At 36.7% G+C, this 14,845-nt stretch overlaps 1 protein-coding gene across 1 annotated transcript; it reads left to right on the top strand.

The window, feature by feature from the left end:
• Positions 1–3,782: 3,782 nt before the first annotated feature.
• On the top strand, positions 3,783–13,569 carry LOC126815252 (uncharacterized). Its single transcript, XM_050540816.1, has 5 exons — positions 3,783–3,860; positions 7,461–7,572; positions 9,130–9,272; positions 10,939–11,070; positions 13,426–13,569. Exons 1-5 carry the CDS (start codon positions 3,783–3,785, stop codon positions 13,567–13,569), a joined length of 609 nt encoding a protein of 202 aa, XP_050396773.1.
• Positions 13,570–14,845: the final 1,276 nt, after the last annotated feature.

Genomic DNA, 14,845 nt, shown 5'->3' with positions numbered 1-14,845 from the left:
GGAGTACCCGGAGTAAACCCACGAGGTTGAGAGGGCGTCCCTATCTCCAAGCCACATACGCTCACACCAGGGATCGAAACCAGAGGTGACCGGCCAACTAGAGGTCGAAGCGTGACACTCTAGACCACTAGGCCACCCCCTAATTGACAAACTTACAAATTACTACATTTTAATGAAATAACTAGTGTTTCATGGGATGGCTAACCACATGTGTTATATTTTAGTTGTGATGTTTATTAGTGTAGAATTATTATTACTATTTTATTTATATAGCGCTACATTACATATCAAAATGTTTTTAAGCGCTTCACAAAAACACAAAACTAATCATAAGACTGTCCGAAAAGATGCGTTTTCGGCTTACACTTCTATGTATGATACGAATTTAATTGTCTAATGGTTACAGGAAGATTGTTCCAGAGTTTGGCAGACAGACAGGGGTATGAGAATTGGTCAACTCGTTCGTTATATTTTGGAATAGAGAGGCGAGTTCTGTCATCGGCTGATCTCAGATTAGATCGTTGACTGGAATAATATGTGAGGAGTTCTTTTAGATAGACTGGATAGGAATCGGAGTATAGCGTATTGTATATATTGCACAGTATTTTAATGCATGCGGGATTTTACCAGTAGCCAATAAAGATCTTTCAAATTGAGTTTCAAATATAACCCGAACAGCATTATGCTAAGCATCCTCCAACCTGTGAATATCTGAGTCGGGTGTTGTAGCTAATAATGCATTATTTAGCGTAGTCTAAATGTGACAAGTGCACAGACTACGCTAATGGCACAATCCCTAATTCGGCACTTTCCAATCTTAGAAATGTTTCTCAACTGGGAAGATCATTTGTTTTACGGTACTGTTTATCTGTGGTCTGTTGGAGAGATGTTTTTCAAAGATGTGGCCCAGGTTCTTTGCTATATCCTTTTTTCTTTCTTTTTTTTTTGCGGCGCGGGGGCGGTTAGGTGGCGGAATGGTTAGCGAGAGAGAGAGAGAAATGGGGTTTAACGTCCACTCGACACAAACTAGGTTATTTCGGGACTAACATATGGTTTAATTTTATTTCAATAATTCGCTTGCGCATAGGGGTCTTTAGCAGTGGGAGGAAACCGGAGGACCCGGAGAAAACCCACGAGGTTGGACAGGCGACCCTACTCCTTGTCACGTACAACCGGTAATTCGAAACCATACTAAAAATAGCACAAACATGTCCATACTGAACTGCAATGTTCTATCCAAAAACATGATCATCCAAAAGTTCTCCTAAAAATCTCCCCGCGTTTTCACACAGTAATCACGTAGTTCTTAGTTAAACTATACACAAGTTTCAAATATCATATTTGAAGAAATCAGAGCAAAATAACCCAGTTGTAGCCACACATGGCAAAAAAACCATTTTGGTGCTTGGAACAGTAATAAGTGCTGATAGTAAGTGTTTTAGGATTATATACAAATTACCAACTTCAAAGAAAAAAAATAACAAACAATTTTTTTTCACCGATGAATTTTCAGCTATGGTAGATATAATTGACAAGAAAGGGGTGAATTCTAATTATTGTCGGAGATTTTAATGTCCATTATGCGGGGTGGTGTGTGTGTGTGTGGGGGGGGGGGGGCGAATGGTTAGCACGTGCGCACTGTACCATAAGGCCTGTCATTGAGTCAACTGGCGTGGTTTCGAATCCCCGGTTGTACGTGACAAGGAGTAGGGTTGCCTGTCCAACCTAGTGGGTTTTCTCCGGGTCCTTCGGTTTCCCCCAACTGCTAAAGACCCCTAAAATTAAACCATATGTTAGTCCCTAAATGTCCATTATAACAATCAAATTAAAATCTTCAATAAGAAAACTCTAAAACGAAAGACATTCTTCACTCATTGGCTGCACTTTCATGAATAAGCAATCTCGGGCAATGAAATTAAGCACGTGGTACATAACTGAAAACGGCGACATTATTAAGTCTATATATTGCATCAAAATATGACTTGTTGATTTAGAGTCAAATCGACTAATGGCATGATGTAAACATATCGACATAGTTTTTGTCGTTTAGAGGTGAATTTAATGCGCCGAGTCGACTTATTAAGTCGATTTTTTTGTAATATAACTCATGAAGTTGACATATTTCAGTTCGATGTGTTGCGATATTATCTCAATAAGTAGTGACCCAAATACGCTTCCATATAGTTACCACTGTTGTACTATGCTATGTTTATAAACTATCAGTCTATGACCTACAGCTAAAACATGAAACTTGAAACGCATGTAGCACTCCACTTGTCACATAATTATCTTTTATTTTTGACCTGTGATCTTCTAGGTTGGTTTGATTCTGGACTGGCTACTGCTGTATCTCTGTCCTCACGATACCGAAATCGAATATATCACCGAGGTGATATCGCAGACAAGACTATTCTATCCCCCGTCCTCTCTTTTATAGGTGCCTATCCCTAATTGATTTATGTCATAGACTGATAACAGCTAAATTTCAAATATGGAACAGATATTCACCATACCCTGTATACTGGCAAGGATTATTACCTAATTTGGTCAACAAATTATGATGTACGTTTTATTACATAGTAAAGTGTAAATGATCAACACATGTGTATAAATCTATAGCTCAGTTAACGTATCAAAGCAACCTGCATTACTTGATAGATTTTTGATTATGATTTTAGAACCAATAGTTTGTAAAGATACTATTTTTACAGCCATTATATTGTTACACTCACTGTGGTCAATAAGACAAGCTTCTGAAAAGTACCGAAATAAATTGACAATTAAATTATTTTAATGTGAAAAGGGTCAAGTAGTTTTAGTTATGTGGTTCAGGCCCGAAAGTATAAAAAAAATGTGGTTTGATGATTGAGATTCATCGGGTATAATTTATTTAGCTAAAGTTATAATGTTGATATAAATGATGATTATCTTATGGATTAGTAACACATTAATTTATAGCACTGCACATCTGCAAATAAGTGTCTATAATGCCCTTGGGCAACTGTTTTGCCGTGTCGTAGACGGCGGGGGGGGGGGGTGGTGTCTATAGGGGCGGGGCCATGCTTAAAATCGGAAATTGGCGGGAAATATAATGATGTTGATATCAATGATTATCATCATTAGTAAAATACCCTGTACACTGCACACTATGAATTAATGCTTTACTAACCTGTACGATAATCAAGACCCGTTTCGAACCATGTGGTTTTTGTCCCAAAAATGCATTTGGAACCCTACAGGCCCCAACCTCTCGTCCCGCCCCACACTCTCCTCCGCAATGCGAGACAGTTGCCAAGGGGCTATGGAAGCCTATTGCGGGCATTTCAGAATCTCGAGAAGTCGAGAAGTCGTGGGCGAGAATACGAGAACACGAAAAGACGAGAAGTCGATGGCGAGAGTGCGAGGGAGCGAGAACACGGGGAAACAGGGCGAGAATACGAGGATCTCGCCCGGAGAACACGAGATTACTTTCACCTCGACTTCTCGCTCCCTCGTCTCTCGACTTCTCGCTCCTTCGTGTTCTCGCCTTTGAAAAACCTCGTGTTCTCGCACTCTCGCCCTCAACTTCTCCCCCTCGACTTCTCGCCCTCGACTTCTCGCTCCCTCGTGTTCTCGCCTTTGAAAAACCTCGACTTCTCGTGTTCTCGCTCCCTCGCTTCGTCACAATCTCGACTTCTCGTGTTCTCGTGTTCTCGCCTCGGAAGTTCAGTTTATGCGCATCTATATTTGGAGACATCGACTCCAATAGGCCGATCTTCAGTCTAGTATTTCATTCAGAACCGATGGCGATGGATGGAATCAACACAATTCTCACTGATTTGGGATTAACGCATCTTATGGATGGATTTAAAGACAATTCCGTAAGTACTAAAGTAGCCTATCCTATGATAGATACGACCACATGTTTTGTTTGGATGATCAAGTCCAAAAAATCACGTTTTTAGTTAGTTTGTGGACCCTGTAGAGGTCACAATTTTGAACCAATTTTGATCCAATTTTGATGAAACTTGAAATGCATGTTTATAAATTATAACCCAAAGATCTTGGTTGCTTTCGATATTTGCGCATAATGGATTGTAACTTCCTGAATTATGGCCCCTGATTGATCGAAAAATCGCCTTTTTTAGCTTGAGGCCCCTCTGAAGGTCACAATTATTATCTGATTTAAAAAAAAACGTTTGTTTATATCACAGTTACACCGTAATGAAGGTTGTAACTCTCTGAATTATGGCTCCTGATTATTGATTGTACGAAAACTTACATTTTTAGCCTGCGGTCCCTCAAGGGGTCACAATTATTATCCGATTAAAAAAAAAACAACGTTCAAATATATCACCGTTACACCGAAATGTTGGTTGAGTTCGAATTCCATGAAAATCGGACCAAAATGGCCATCCTTGTGCGCCAATATTTATATCAAGGTTGTGGAACCTCTAGATGTCAAATTTTTTTATACGATTTTGATGAAACTTAGTTCGTTTCGATATTCATACATATCGGATTGTAACTCCCAGAATTAAGGCCCCTGATTGTACGAAAAATCGTATTTTTAGCTTGTGGATTCTCTAGAGGTCACAATTTTTCATCCAATTTTAAAAACTGTTTAACTATATCACCGTTCCACCATAATGAATATTGAATTTGTATTTCGGGAAAATCGAAATGAAACTGCACAACAAAATGGACGCTCTTTGTACGCAAATTGTGTAAAAGTATGTAATACGAAGGTTGTGGACCTTCTAGAGGTCACAATTTTTATACGCCCACATTTTCATGTGGATGTATATTGTCATCGCCCCTGTCCGTCCGTGGACACTCTAGCACATGTCACAATTTTTATCCGATTTTGGCGAAACTTGAAATATATGTCTATCTCCCAAAGATTTCAGTTCCTTTCGATATTGGCATGTATCGGACCATAACTTCATGGATTATGGCCGCTGATTGTATGAAAAATCATGTTTTTAGCTTGTGAAGAGTCTAGAGGTCACAATTTTGATCAGATTTTGATGAAATTTAGAATGCATGTTTATATCCCAAAGATCTTGATTATTTTCGATGTTCGCGCATCTCGGATTGTAACTTCCGGAATTATGGCCCCTGATTGTACGAAAAATCACGCTTTTAGCTTGTGGTTCCTCTAGAGGTCACGATTTTTTTTCCGATTTAAAAAAACATTTTAGTATATCACCGTTACACCCTAATGATGGTTGAGTTCGAATTTTGTGAAAATCGGACCAAAACTGTCAGACAAAATGGCCGCCCTTTGACTGCAAATTGTGTATAAGTAATACAAAGGTTATGGGCCCTCTAGGAGGGGGGTGGTACCCCAGGAAGAATAATAGTCGATCGCAAAATCAGTGCAGTCGGTCGCAAAATAAGAGCAGTCGGTATCAAAATAAATGCTCACTGCATACGTCACGCTACTCACGCAAAACTTTAGTATAAAATAACCTTGCCAACTTATCACTAATATTCAGTTGTGAGTGTGTTGGTCTAAGAACAAAATTTCCTCTAGGGAGAAAAATAGTCGGTCTCAAAATAAGTGCAGTCACTGCAGTCGGTCTCAAAATTATGCATCGGCGACTTAATGAATTAATGAGGTAAACAAACAATGCTAGAATAGATCCCAAACTATGTATTTGCGTGAATCCGTGAGCCTAAATTGCATACGTCACACAAAACTATGGTATAAAATAACCATGTCTGCTTGTCATGTTTGAAAAAATGTCTGTCACTCGTATTCTGTTGTGAGTATGTTGTTCTATGAAATGTTTTCCCCCCATGGCAAAAAAATAGTCGGTCTCAAAATAAATGAATTAATGAGGTAAACAAACAATCACAAAACAGGCGAAATTAGTACGGATAGGCCACATGATTCTGTCCCATTTCTTATCCTCTCGTTAACGAGAATTTTGTTCCATTTACCATGACATTGACTAAAATTTTCGGGCCTAGTCTTGCAAAACAGGCGTAATTGACAAGGGCAGATCTCGAGATTCAGTCCCATTGGCTCACATTTCTGGTCCTCTCGTCCACAAGACTTTCTCCCAGCAATGACCTCAAAAGCTAGGATATTGACTCAATTTTTCAAGATTTTCTCAGGCTGCTCAGTGTTATAGGCACAATCCACAGGCACTTGAAGGGATTAAATTAAAATTTGTTACAACTGTTTGACTATGTAATACAGTATTAATAAGGTGCATCACCCGACATTTTGTTTTGACTGGGTCATCCAGTCCCTAGGCAAATTTCGCATAACGGATAGGTTAATGAAGGGACTGGGTGAAACAGACTGTTACTAATAAAAACAAAAGGAAATTCCTTTGAACTCAATTCGTGCAACTACCGGTCCAACGAAGTTTGAAATGGACATGTGATAGCGCTTCGGGGTTGATTTGTAATTAATAACGTTGTAAAATGACAAATTTAAATACATTGGAAGCTGTATAAGGATTAAATGAAGTCTCGATGGCTATATAAACGACGGGAAGCTAGAACTAGTAAGTATTGTGAGATGATAGCAGACGAAATGTCGTCAACAAGTCAAAACAAAATGTCGGGTGATGCACTTTCTTTATACTGTAATATATAGTCAAACAGTTGTAACAAATTTTATTTTAATCCCTTCAAGTGCCTGTGGCACAATCATCATATATGACATAAACTTTATGTCAACTTAAATAAAACTGTTTTCCGGCGAGACAACAATAGGCGAACAACTATATAATTATACAATACTATCTATGTTCTATTGGGACGCTTAATGTTATAGCGAGTATTTTGTTGACATTCATTGTGGGGTGGGATTGTGGATGACGCCCTAGATTTGGAACCGCCCCCACCCCACCCCCTATGCACAGCTTCTATATATCCGCTACTGCACATGGTCCCTAGTAAACTCGCATTTGTGGTGTGCGGCTCCCGACTGCGTCACTCCTACTAGGGGTATGTGCATTAGTCGGTCGCATTTTGGCTTAACACCCCCCCCCCCCCAAACAAAATCGTTATGTACGCCCCTGCCTCTAGGGGTCACAATTTTGATCCGATTTTAATGAAACTTAAGACATATCTTTAAATTCCAAAAATCTTAGTCCCTTTTGATATTTGTGTATTTCAAGCCGTAACTTTCTGGATTATGGCCCCTGATCGTACAAAAAATCGTTTTTGTTTTTAGCTTGTTCTCTATTCATCCCTTGCAAAATGTGGGCGTATCCGGCCTGGCAGCCGCTGATTATCCGATTTTAACGAAACTTAAAATATATCTTTATATCACAAAGATGTCAGTCCCTTTTGATATTTGCGCATTTCAGATCATAACTTTCTGATCGTACGGAAAATCGCTTTTTTTCTAGCTTGTTCTCTAACCATCTCTTGCAAAATGTGGGCGTATCCTGCATGGCAGCGTATCCTGCATGGCAGCCGCTGGTTTTCTTAATTAATATCTGTTTATTTAACAGGTTGGCCCTCAAGAAGTTCTAACATTAACTGATTCAGAATTTAATTTCCTTGGTGTGAGTGCTATTGGTGATCGTGCTAGGTTGAGTCAGAGATGTAGAACATATTTGAATGGTAAGTAGCATGTGCAAAGTCTGGAGATAGCGATAGTAGATGTCGGCGAAACATAAATACTGTTTGGGGGTTAAGATTGGCCAATGATTTTCGATAACTTCCGTCTGTCATTGACATTTTTTGTTTGTACACATGAGTTTACTATAATCCATATCTTTTCGAAATTGAAATAAACGCCATTTATTTCTGATAATCACCACTAGAGTTATGCCCCCGAGTTAGACTTTATAATTTATATGCTGCATTTATTAACTTATTTCTATATGTCCACACATGAAAAACGTTGTCACTAATGTCTGTCCGTCGGTCCGCCTGTCAATAATTGACTTGTTAATTCTATAGTGGCTACAGTTTTTAACAGATTTTTTTTCATATTTGGTGTTCTGGAATATGATAACTGCTACAGGTAACTTACAGATGTTTTTCAATTTGGGTGTGGTGAATTGGGGTCATGAGAGGATGAACCCTATTTAGCATTCTGCAACCTTCTGTTTCAGATGTGCTGCTGTCGAGACATAGCTGCTGTGTGGGCGTAATTACACACTTTGCAAGGCTATATTTCAGTAATATATACTTGTCGTCTATCTGTCTTATGGAAAAGAATAATGCTTTAATTATGTCTTTTTGAAATTTTTACCCTGTTAGCTAATAACTGCTCGTAGAATATAGCTGCGCATGAGCACATGTTTGGTTATCTGCTTTTCACCCCAAACTAGCATGTATGTTCTCATTGAAACTAGCACTTAAATGTAAAGAATATTGGGTACCATACTTAAGAAGTTAATTCCTTGTGTTAAGTTAAATTTGGTAGCCTAGATTTGTCTTTGAAAGTGGCTGAAGATCTTTCATATATAATGCATACCTCAATATGCTCAGTTTATCATTTTGAAGATTTTCAAAATTAGATACAGGTATTTTTAAAATCAAATAAGTGCTCTGACTGTACTATAAATGCTCCCCGGATGTACGTGACAAGGAGTAGGGTCGCCTGTCCAACCTCGTGGGTTTTCTCCGGGTCCTCCCGTTTCCTCCCATTGCTACAGACCCCAAGCGAATTATTGAAATAAAATTAAACCATATGTTAGTCCCGAAATGACCTAGTTTGTGTCGAGTGGACGTTAAACCCCATTTCTCTCTCTCTCTCTCTATGAATGCTAAATGGACGATTGGCATATTCAATCTTGGCCCTTGCTTGGCAGATTTAATCTGACTGATTTAATCTGCCTCTTGCATGGCAAATGCATTTTCCATTCATTGATTTTGACTTCACAAATTTAAATTTTCTAGGTCAGTGTGAATCGCCGTCTTTTAAAAAATTCAAAGAACTTTCAGAAAAGAAAAAGCCACAGAATAACAAGTTAAAGTCAAACAGGAGATTATATACAGGATGAAAGCTATTCACTGGACAAAGTTATAAATTGGTTCCGTTATCACAAGGGGGTGGATCAATTATTATGGATCTACCTAAAGAGTATTTACTCCCAGACCTCCAGAAAAAGATGATAGCAACTTTCTTCCCAGATGGTCAAGCAGTCCATAAAAACATAAAACTATCACATTGTGAAACATTTATTGGAAATTTTGCTGGTGAACGTGTGCCATCAAAACTGTTAAATGAAGATCTTTTTTCCCTTGATGGATATTTTTCAGAAATAAAATCCAATCCTGTGAGACTATATTTGTATGCAAAAACTACAACAGTAAATCGACCACCATCAACTTCATCTACTACGTTAAATCAACCACTATCAACTGTATCTACTACGTTAAATCAACCACCATCAACATCATCTACCACATTAAATCAACCACCATCAACTTCATCTACCACATTAAATCAACCACCATCAACTTCATCTACCACATTAAATCAACCACCATTAACTTCATCTACTATGTTAAATCAACCACCATCAACTTCATCTACCACATTAAATCAACCACCATCAACTTCATCTACAACGTTAAATCAACCACCATCAACTTCATCTACCACATTATATCAACCACCATCAACTTCATCTACAACGTTAAATCAATCACCATCAACTCCATCTACCACATTAAATCAACCACCATCACCATCAACTTCATATACAAGATTTAATCATCAAACCTCAGCCATATGTACTCAACCACAAACAGCAATTAATGTAGTAAATTATCCAACAATTATCACCAACATCAATGATGACACAGATGATGAATTACCGGATATATCATTTTATTCAGGAACACCAACTGTAAGTATATAAATAGAATAATTTATAATCATGATGCAATTTAAAATGATGTTGAGGGTACAAAAAATAAAAATAAGACTATAGAAAATTGAGGACAAACTTTGGCCTTTAATTCTGTTCAGTGGAGCCCTCACTCACCAAAGGACCTTGGCCAATATCTTAAAGTCCATTAATCATAGACTGGCTACTGATTATTTTTTTAAGAATAAGACGAAACCAGCTTCAGTCTGCTCCAGTAATCAGACTGATATCAAATCCCTAAGTAAAAGTTAAATTTGTCAGAAATACTCAATTTTTTAGCCCTCTGTTCACCACACTCAATGTTCTTGATTATTATTTAAAATTGGCACAGCAGTCTTCATCATTGTGTGTGTATGCCATATTATGAAATAAGCTATCTTTTTACTTTCAGATAATCTTCAAGAAAAGTAAAAAGTAAGTAAATTGTCTTTAATAAATGACACTTTTTTGGGGCATATGCTCCATATTTTGAAATGATCCTCACAAAACTTTTAGGCCGGGTTAAAATTGAGGAAACAGTCACCCAGAAGGGGACAAATTTATATCATCATATTCATAGGCATATCTTCAATCCAGGCTTTAGAGAAGGCCTGGTAAACCAGAGTCAATTGGTTTTAAAGGGTAAATGACTATCAAGCAGCTACGATTTTGCCCATTTAATTAGATTAATGCTTTCTTTACATGCATGGAAGTGGTGGGACTTTAGTTGATTCATTATGGTATGAACTGATAATTTTTATGTGATGTGTTCGTAATGACAGACTGTTCTTTATGCAATTGGTAGGAGCATAAGGTATACCGGTAGATCAAATTTCATTTGAGTGATTTAACAAGCATGTATTCTAGAGTTATCGTCGAAGTCTAATATCCAGTTTACCAAATGCATATATTGAAGCAAATGAGGCCACACAGTGTTTGAAAAAAAAGGATGAGATTTATGCCCTACTGTTAAGTACTGATATCTAGGCTAATAAAGGCAAGAAAAAATTTAAATGGGCACAATATATCAGGTAGTAAAAGCTATCTTAATTTTATTTTCAGAGCTGAAAGCTTGGAAGAAATTTTAGTTCGCTTAAATAATCAGGTACAAAATGGGAAAAACATCATCAATGTAAGCAGAGGTGATGTTTTGTCTGGAACAAAGAGAGCTTTTTCCAGGAAAACCTTCAGACCCGAATTAGGTCTAAGGGTAAAATTTTCAGGGGAAAATGGCATTGATGATGGGGGACCATCCAGAGAACTTATATGACCACTATAAAGGATTCACAAGTGTTTCAAGGATCAGAGAGTAAAATGCTTTGTCCAGATATCCCCAGTAAGTATCAAATGCACAGGTGAATCGCACTAATAAAATCAGCAATGTCAACTGAAATCAACCTTTGTGACCATGCTTCCACTTGCTCCCAAGTAACCAGTCAGACTTATTGGCATATCTTGTTATATGCTCACATTTTAGTATTGTCATTATTCCAGTTTGTCATAATATCTTGTTAACACCATGGAGGCTTCAGGTTTCATCAGATCTATTTTAATGATATCTTCCAGTTATTTACTTTTACTATTATATCTTGTGGCCTTAGTGGCTGTCTAGTCTGGAAATGAAGTGGGGTTTTAACGTTCTACTGTTTTGCTCCGAACTGGGCTAATGAAGATAGACATACGCCTACTCTTATATCGAATCCCAATTGTCAAGGGATCTTTTATGCGCACGCCAATGTGTTCATTTAACCTCAGTTTTTCGTCCCATTCGAACAACTAGACAGCTTTCCTTGTCTGGCCCTCTGTCCTGCATCACTGACAAGGGGGAACCACACCGGAAAATCTGGATGCACTTTCTCGACCAATGCAGGGATCGAACACCTGAACTCCAGGCTAGCGAGCCAGCGTCCTACCCACTTAGCCACAGTCTGGAGGCTCAGTGCGGGGGGGGGGGGAGGGGTTCCATTAAATGGGCACAAAACCAGATCTAACTTTTCCACAGTATTTTTGGGGCGTAGAATACTATAAAGAGTGGTAATCAGTCTGCCGTTGGAGATAAATTTTAAATACTTCACCTGGTTTATTCTACAATTTATTCAGTACATAATTACTATATTCATATCCTATGTTAAACAATATAGTCAAAATCTTAATGATAGTAATTACACTCATTCAGTCTGTCATCATATTTTTGTACATCTTTCGGTTCTTAACCAATAGATATGTATATTTGAGTGTTACTGTTGTTTGACCAATTACTCTGACTTTTATCCCCAAACATGTTCATCTAAAAATGTGTGTGTCCAAATGGAAAAGTTAAGTTTTTGGAACTTTTAAACATGCTGGAATGTGTGTGTATGTAGCAACAGCTAGTTATTTCTCCATATTAAAATATGTTGCATTGCCCGACAAACCATCTTCACACTTGAATAGCAGATTTAAAATATATCTATTAGCTTAACTGCACGGTTTAAATTATTTGTCAGGTGAAGAAAGAGATGATTACAGACTGTTTGGAAAAATCATATCATATTCAGTAATTCACCGTGGTAAGTCTTTTGATATTCATTACTTTTAACATTAAGTATATAGTGATGTTGATGTAGGTAGCTGTAGTTACAGTTGAATTTCGGGATGTTATCAACTTGGATGTCTGTAGTATGTCTGGGCATAAAAATGTAATTTTTAATGATCATCAGACACCACCTAAGATGAATTTTGAACAATAATCTATCCCTTTATCTACATTTAAGCCTAGAGAGATTTTGAAATTAAAAAACAGCATAGGTATCTGCAGTTTTTGTTGAACCTTTGATAGCAATATTGTATCATTGTAGTAATACAGTGTCAGTTCAAGCATCAATAGTAAATATATAGATATTTAACTAATATTCTGCATACCAGCTACCTATATTCTGTCTTGATATTTATCCTTATCATACAAACAAATTTCTGTGTGATTTTCCTTCCAGAAAATTACAATTTATTTTGGTCCTCTTAGTTCTAAAAACCTAAAACAAAATTATTAAATTTCTTTTATTATGTTTCTACAGATTTAATCAATCTGTATTATTATGCCTACTTTATTCGGCTGGTTTATAAACATGCAGATGTTTGCAACCTTTAATTTTTAAAATTTTAAACAACCATTAAAGATTATGTAAGAGCTAAATCTGCCTATTACGGGTTTTTATTTAGGCTTCACATGTTATATAAACTATTATTTAGACATTTACTTATTACTTGACAAGCCTATAATCAACTCTCCAGCAGATGTAAATGGATTCAAATACGATTGCCATTTAATGATTTAATTTAAACATGAAGACGTGAGATGGAGTCTCGATAAACAAGTAATTTTTTGTCAAAACTTCAAACAGTGATAACATCGCTCAGAATAACTTAATTTGAGTGAAATTTTCAATATATTACTTTTCAAATATTTATTTTTGAACTATTATAGCAAGAACTGCCAGCTCTTTAGCTAATTCTTGCATAATTTATCTGGAGCAGAAAAGTAGGATTTCAAACTCCATTTCATAATTTATCTTTAAGGATCAAAGATAAATTGACTCATTTCATCGTAACATAATTGTTTCTATTTTTTCAGTGTAAAGGTCCAGTGCCAAGATTCTTTTCTAGAATCCTTTATGATCTGATAGCTTTTGGCTCTTGTGAACCAAAATTGGATGACATAGTAGATTATCAAATCAGAGAACAAATTAAAGAGGTATTTCGAATGCTAGTGTATTAGATATAGATTTGAATGTTCAGTAGTAACATTCAAATGCAGATCTTTGCTGTTTGTCAAGGTGATTGTATCATATGGTGGGTGCCGAATCTGGTTCCAATTTAATTGTATTTGAAAATGCATATAAAAGCTGGTGTTTTGTTGTATGATTATATAGATGCAAGTTTGTTTTTTTTAAAAGTTGTCAAGGGCAGATGATGTAATAATTTTACAAGAGGCTGCACAGCCTCTTATTGGCCATATAGACTTTTTAGGAGCTATACCGCTTATATTCGATGTAAAAAATAAGGAAAGTCTAGTCACATTATTAACAGGGTATTTTGTTGTGGACGGGGTAAAGGGAGTGTTTAATCAGTAAGTGAATGTTTTTTTGATCACTGTTTATCTGAAAAATTGGTGTTCCTGGACGTGGAAAAGCTGCAAGTTTTCCATGGTGAGATGAAAAAGTGATGTCCTCAATGAGTCAATGCATGTTAATCCATAGGCAATTAATATCAGAAAAAAAAGTAGAAGGAAATACTGTTCGCCTGGGAATTTTGTTAAACTTTCACATTGAATGACTGATTATAGAAATATGAATATATTTCATCTCTATAATAAATATCCCAAAACAACTAATTTTAACTTTATATTAGGTTCTGTGAAGGGATGGATTCTTTGGGTTTAAGAAAGGAAATAATTAAAAATCCAGAAGTCATGAGAGAACTTTTTGTTTTTTCTTATGAAAAATTGTCGTCCATTAATATTGATAGCCTGTTTACTACAGTTTTTAGCGAAAACAGCTTTTCGCTTGAACAGGAATTAAACAGCCATGCTCATTGGAGAGATTTTCTTCTGGATCTTGAAGGTAATCATCCTCTATTTAAGTATATTTTTCTGTTTTTCATTGTCTATAAGTTGTGTCCCACCTTCATTATCTTAGATTAGTGAACAACACAACAGCACAGTGTACATTTTTAATAGTACCATAGAACAAATGGTATGGTTGCCCATGTCCATCTGACAGTCCATAGGTATTTCTAGTCTCCAAATATTGCTCCATTGCAAGCAAAGATATTAACTTGTAAAGGTTGGACAGGATATGCGCATTAATTGCAATCACTGTTCTAATCTACTTAATATCAAAGATATCCAATGGCACCGAGAGTTGATTATGGCCTGGATAATTTAGATAAAATTTCAGGCCCAAAGAAAGATCTGCAAAAGACAGATTTAGCTCTTGCAAAATGTACTTTTAATTTCTTGACAACTGTTGGCTTTCTATAGATGTGGATGAAAC

The sequence above is a fragment of the Patella vulgata genome, chromosome 3 (genome assembly GCF_932274485.2).
Source record: "Patella vulgata chromosome 3, xgPatVulg1.2, whole genome shotgun sequence".
NCBI lineage: Eukaryota > Metazoa > Mollusca > Gastropoda > Patellidae > Patella > Patella vulgata.
Note: the sequence above shows the minus strand (reverse complement) of the source record. Positions and strands in the feature narration are given on the sequence as shown.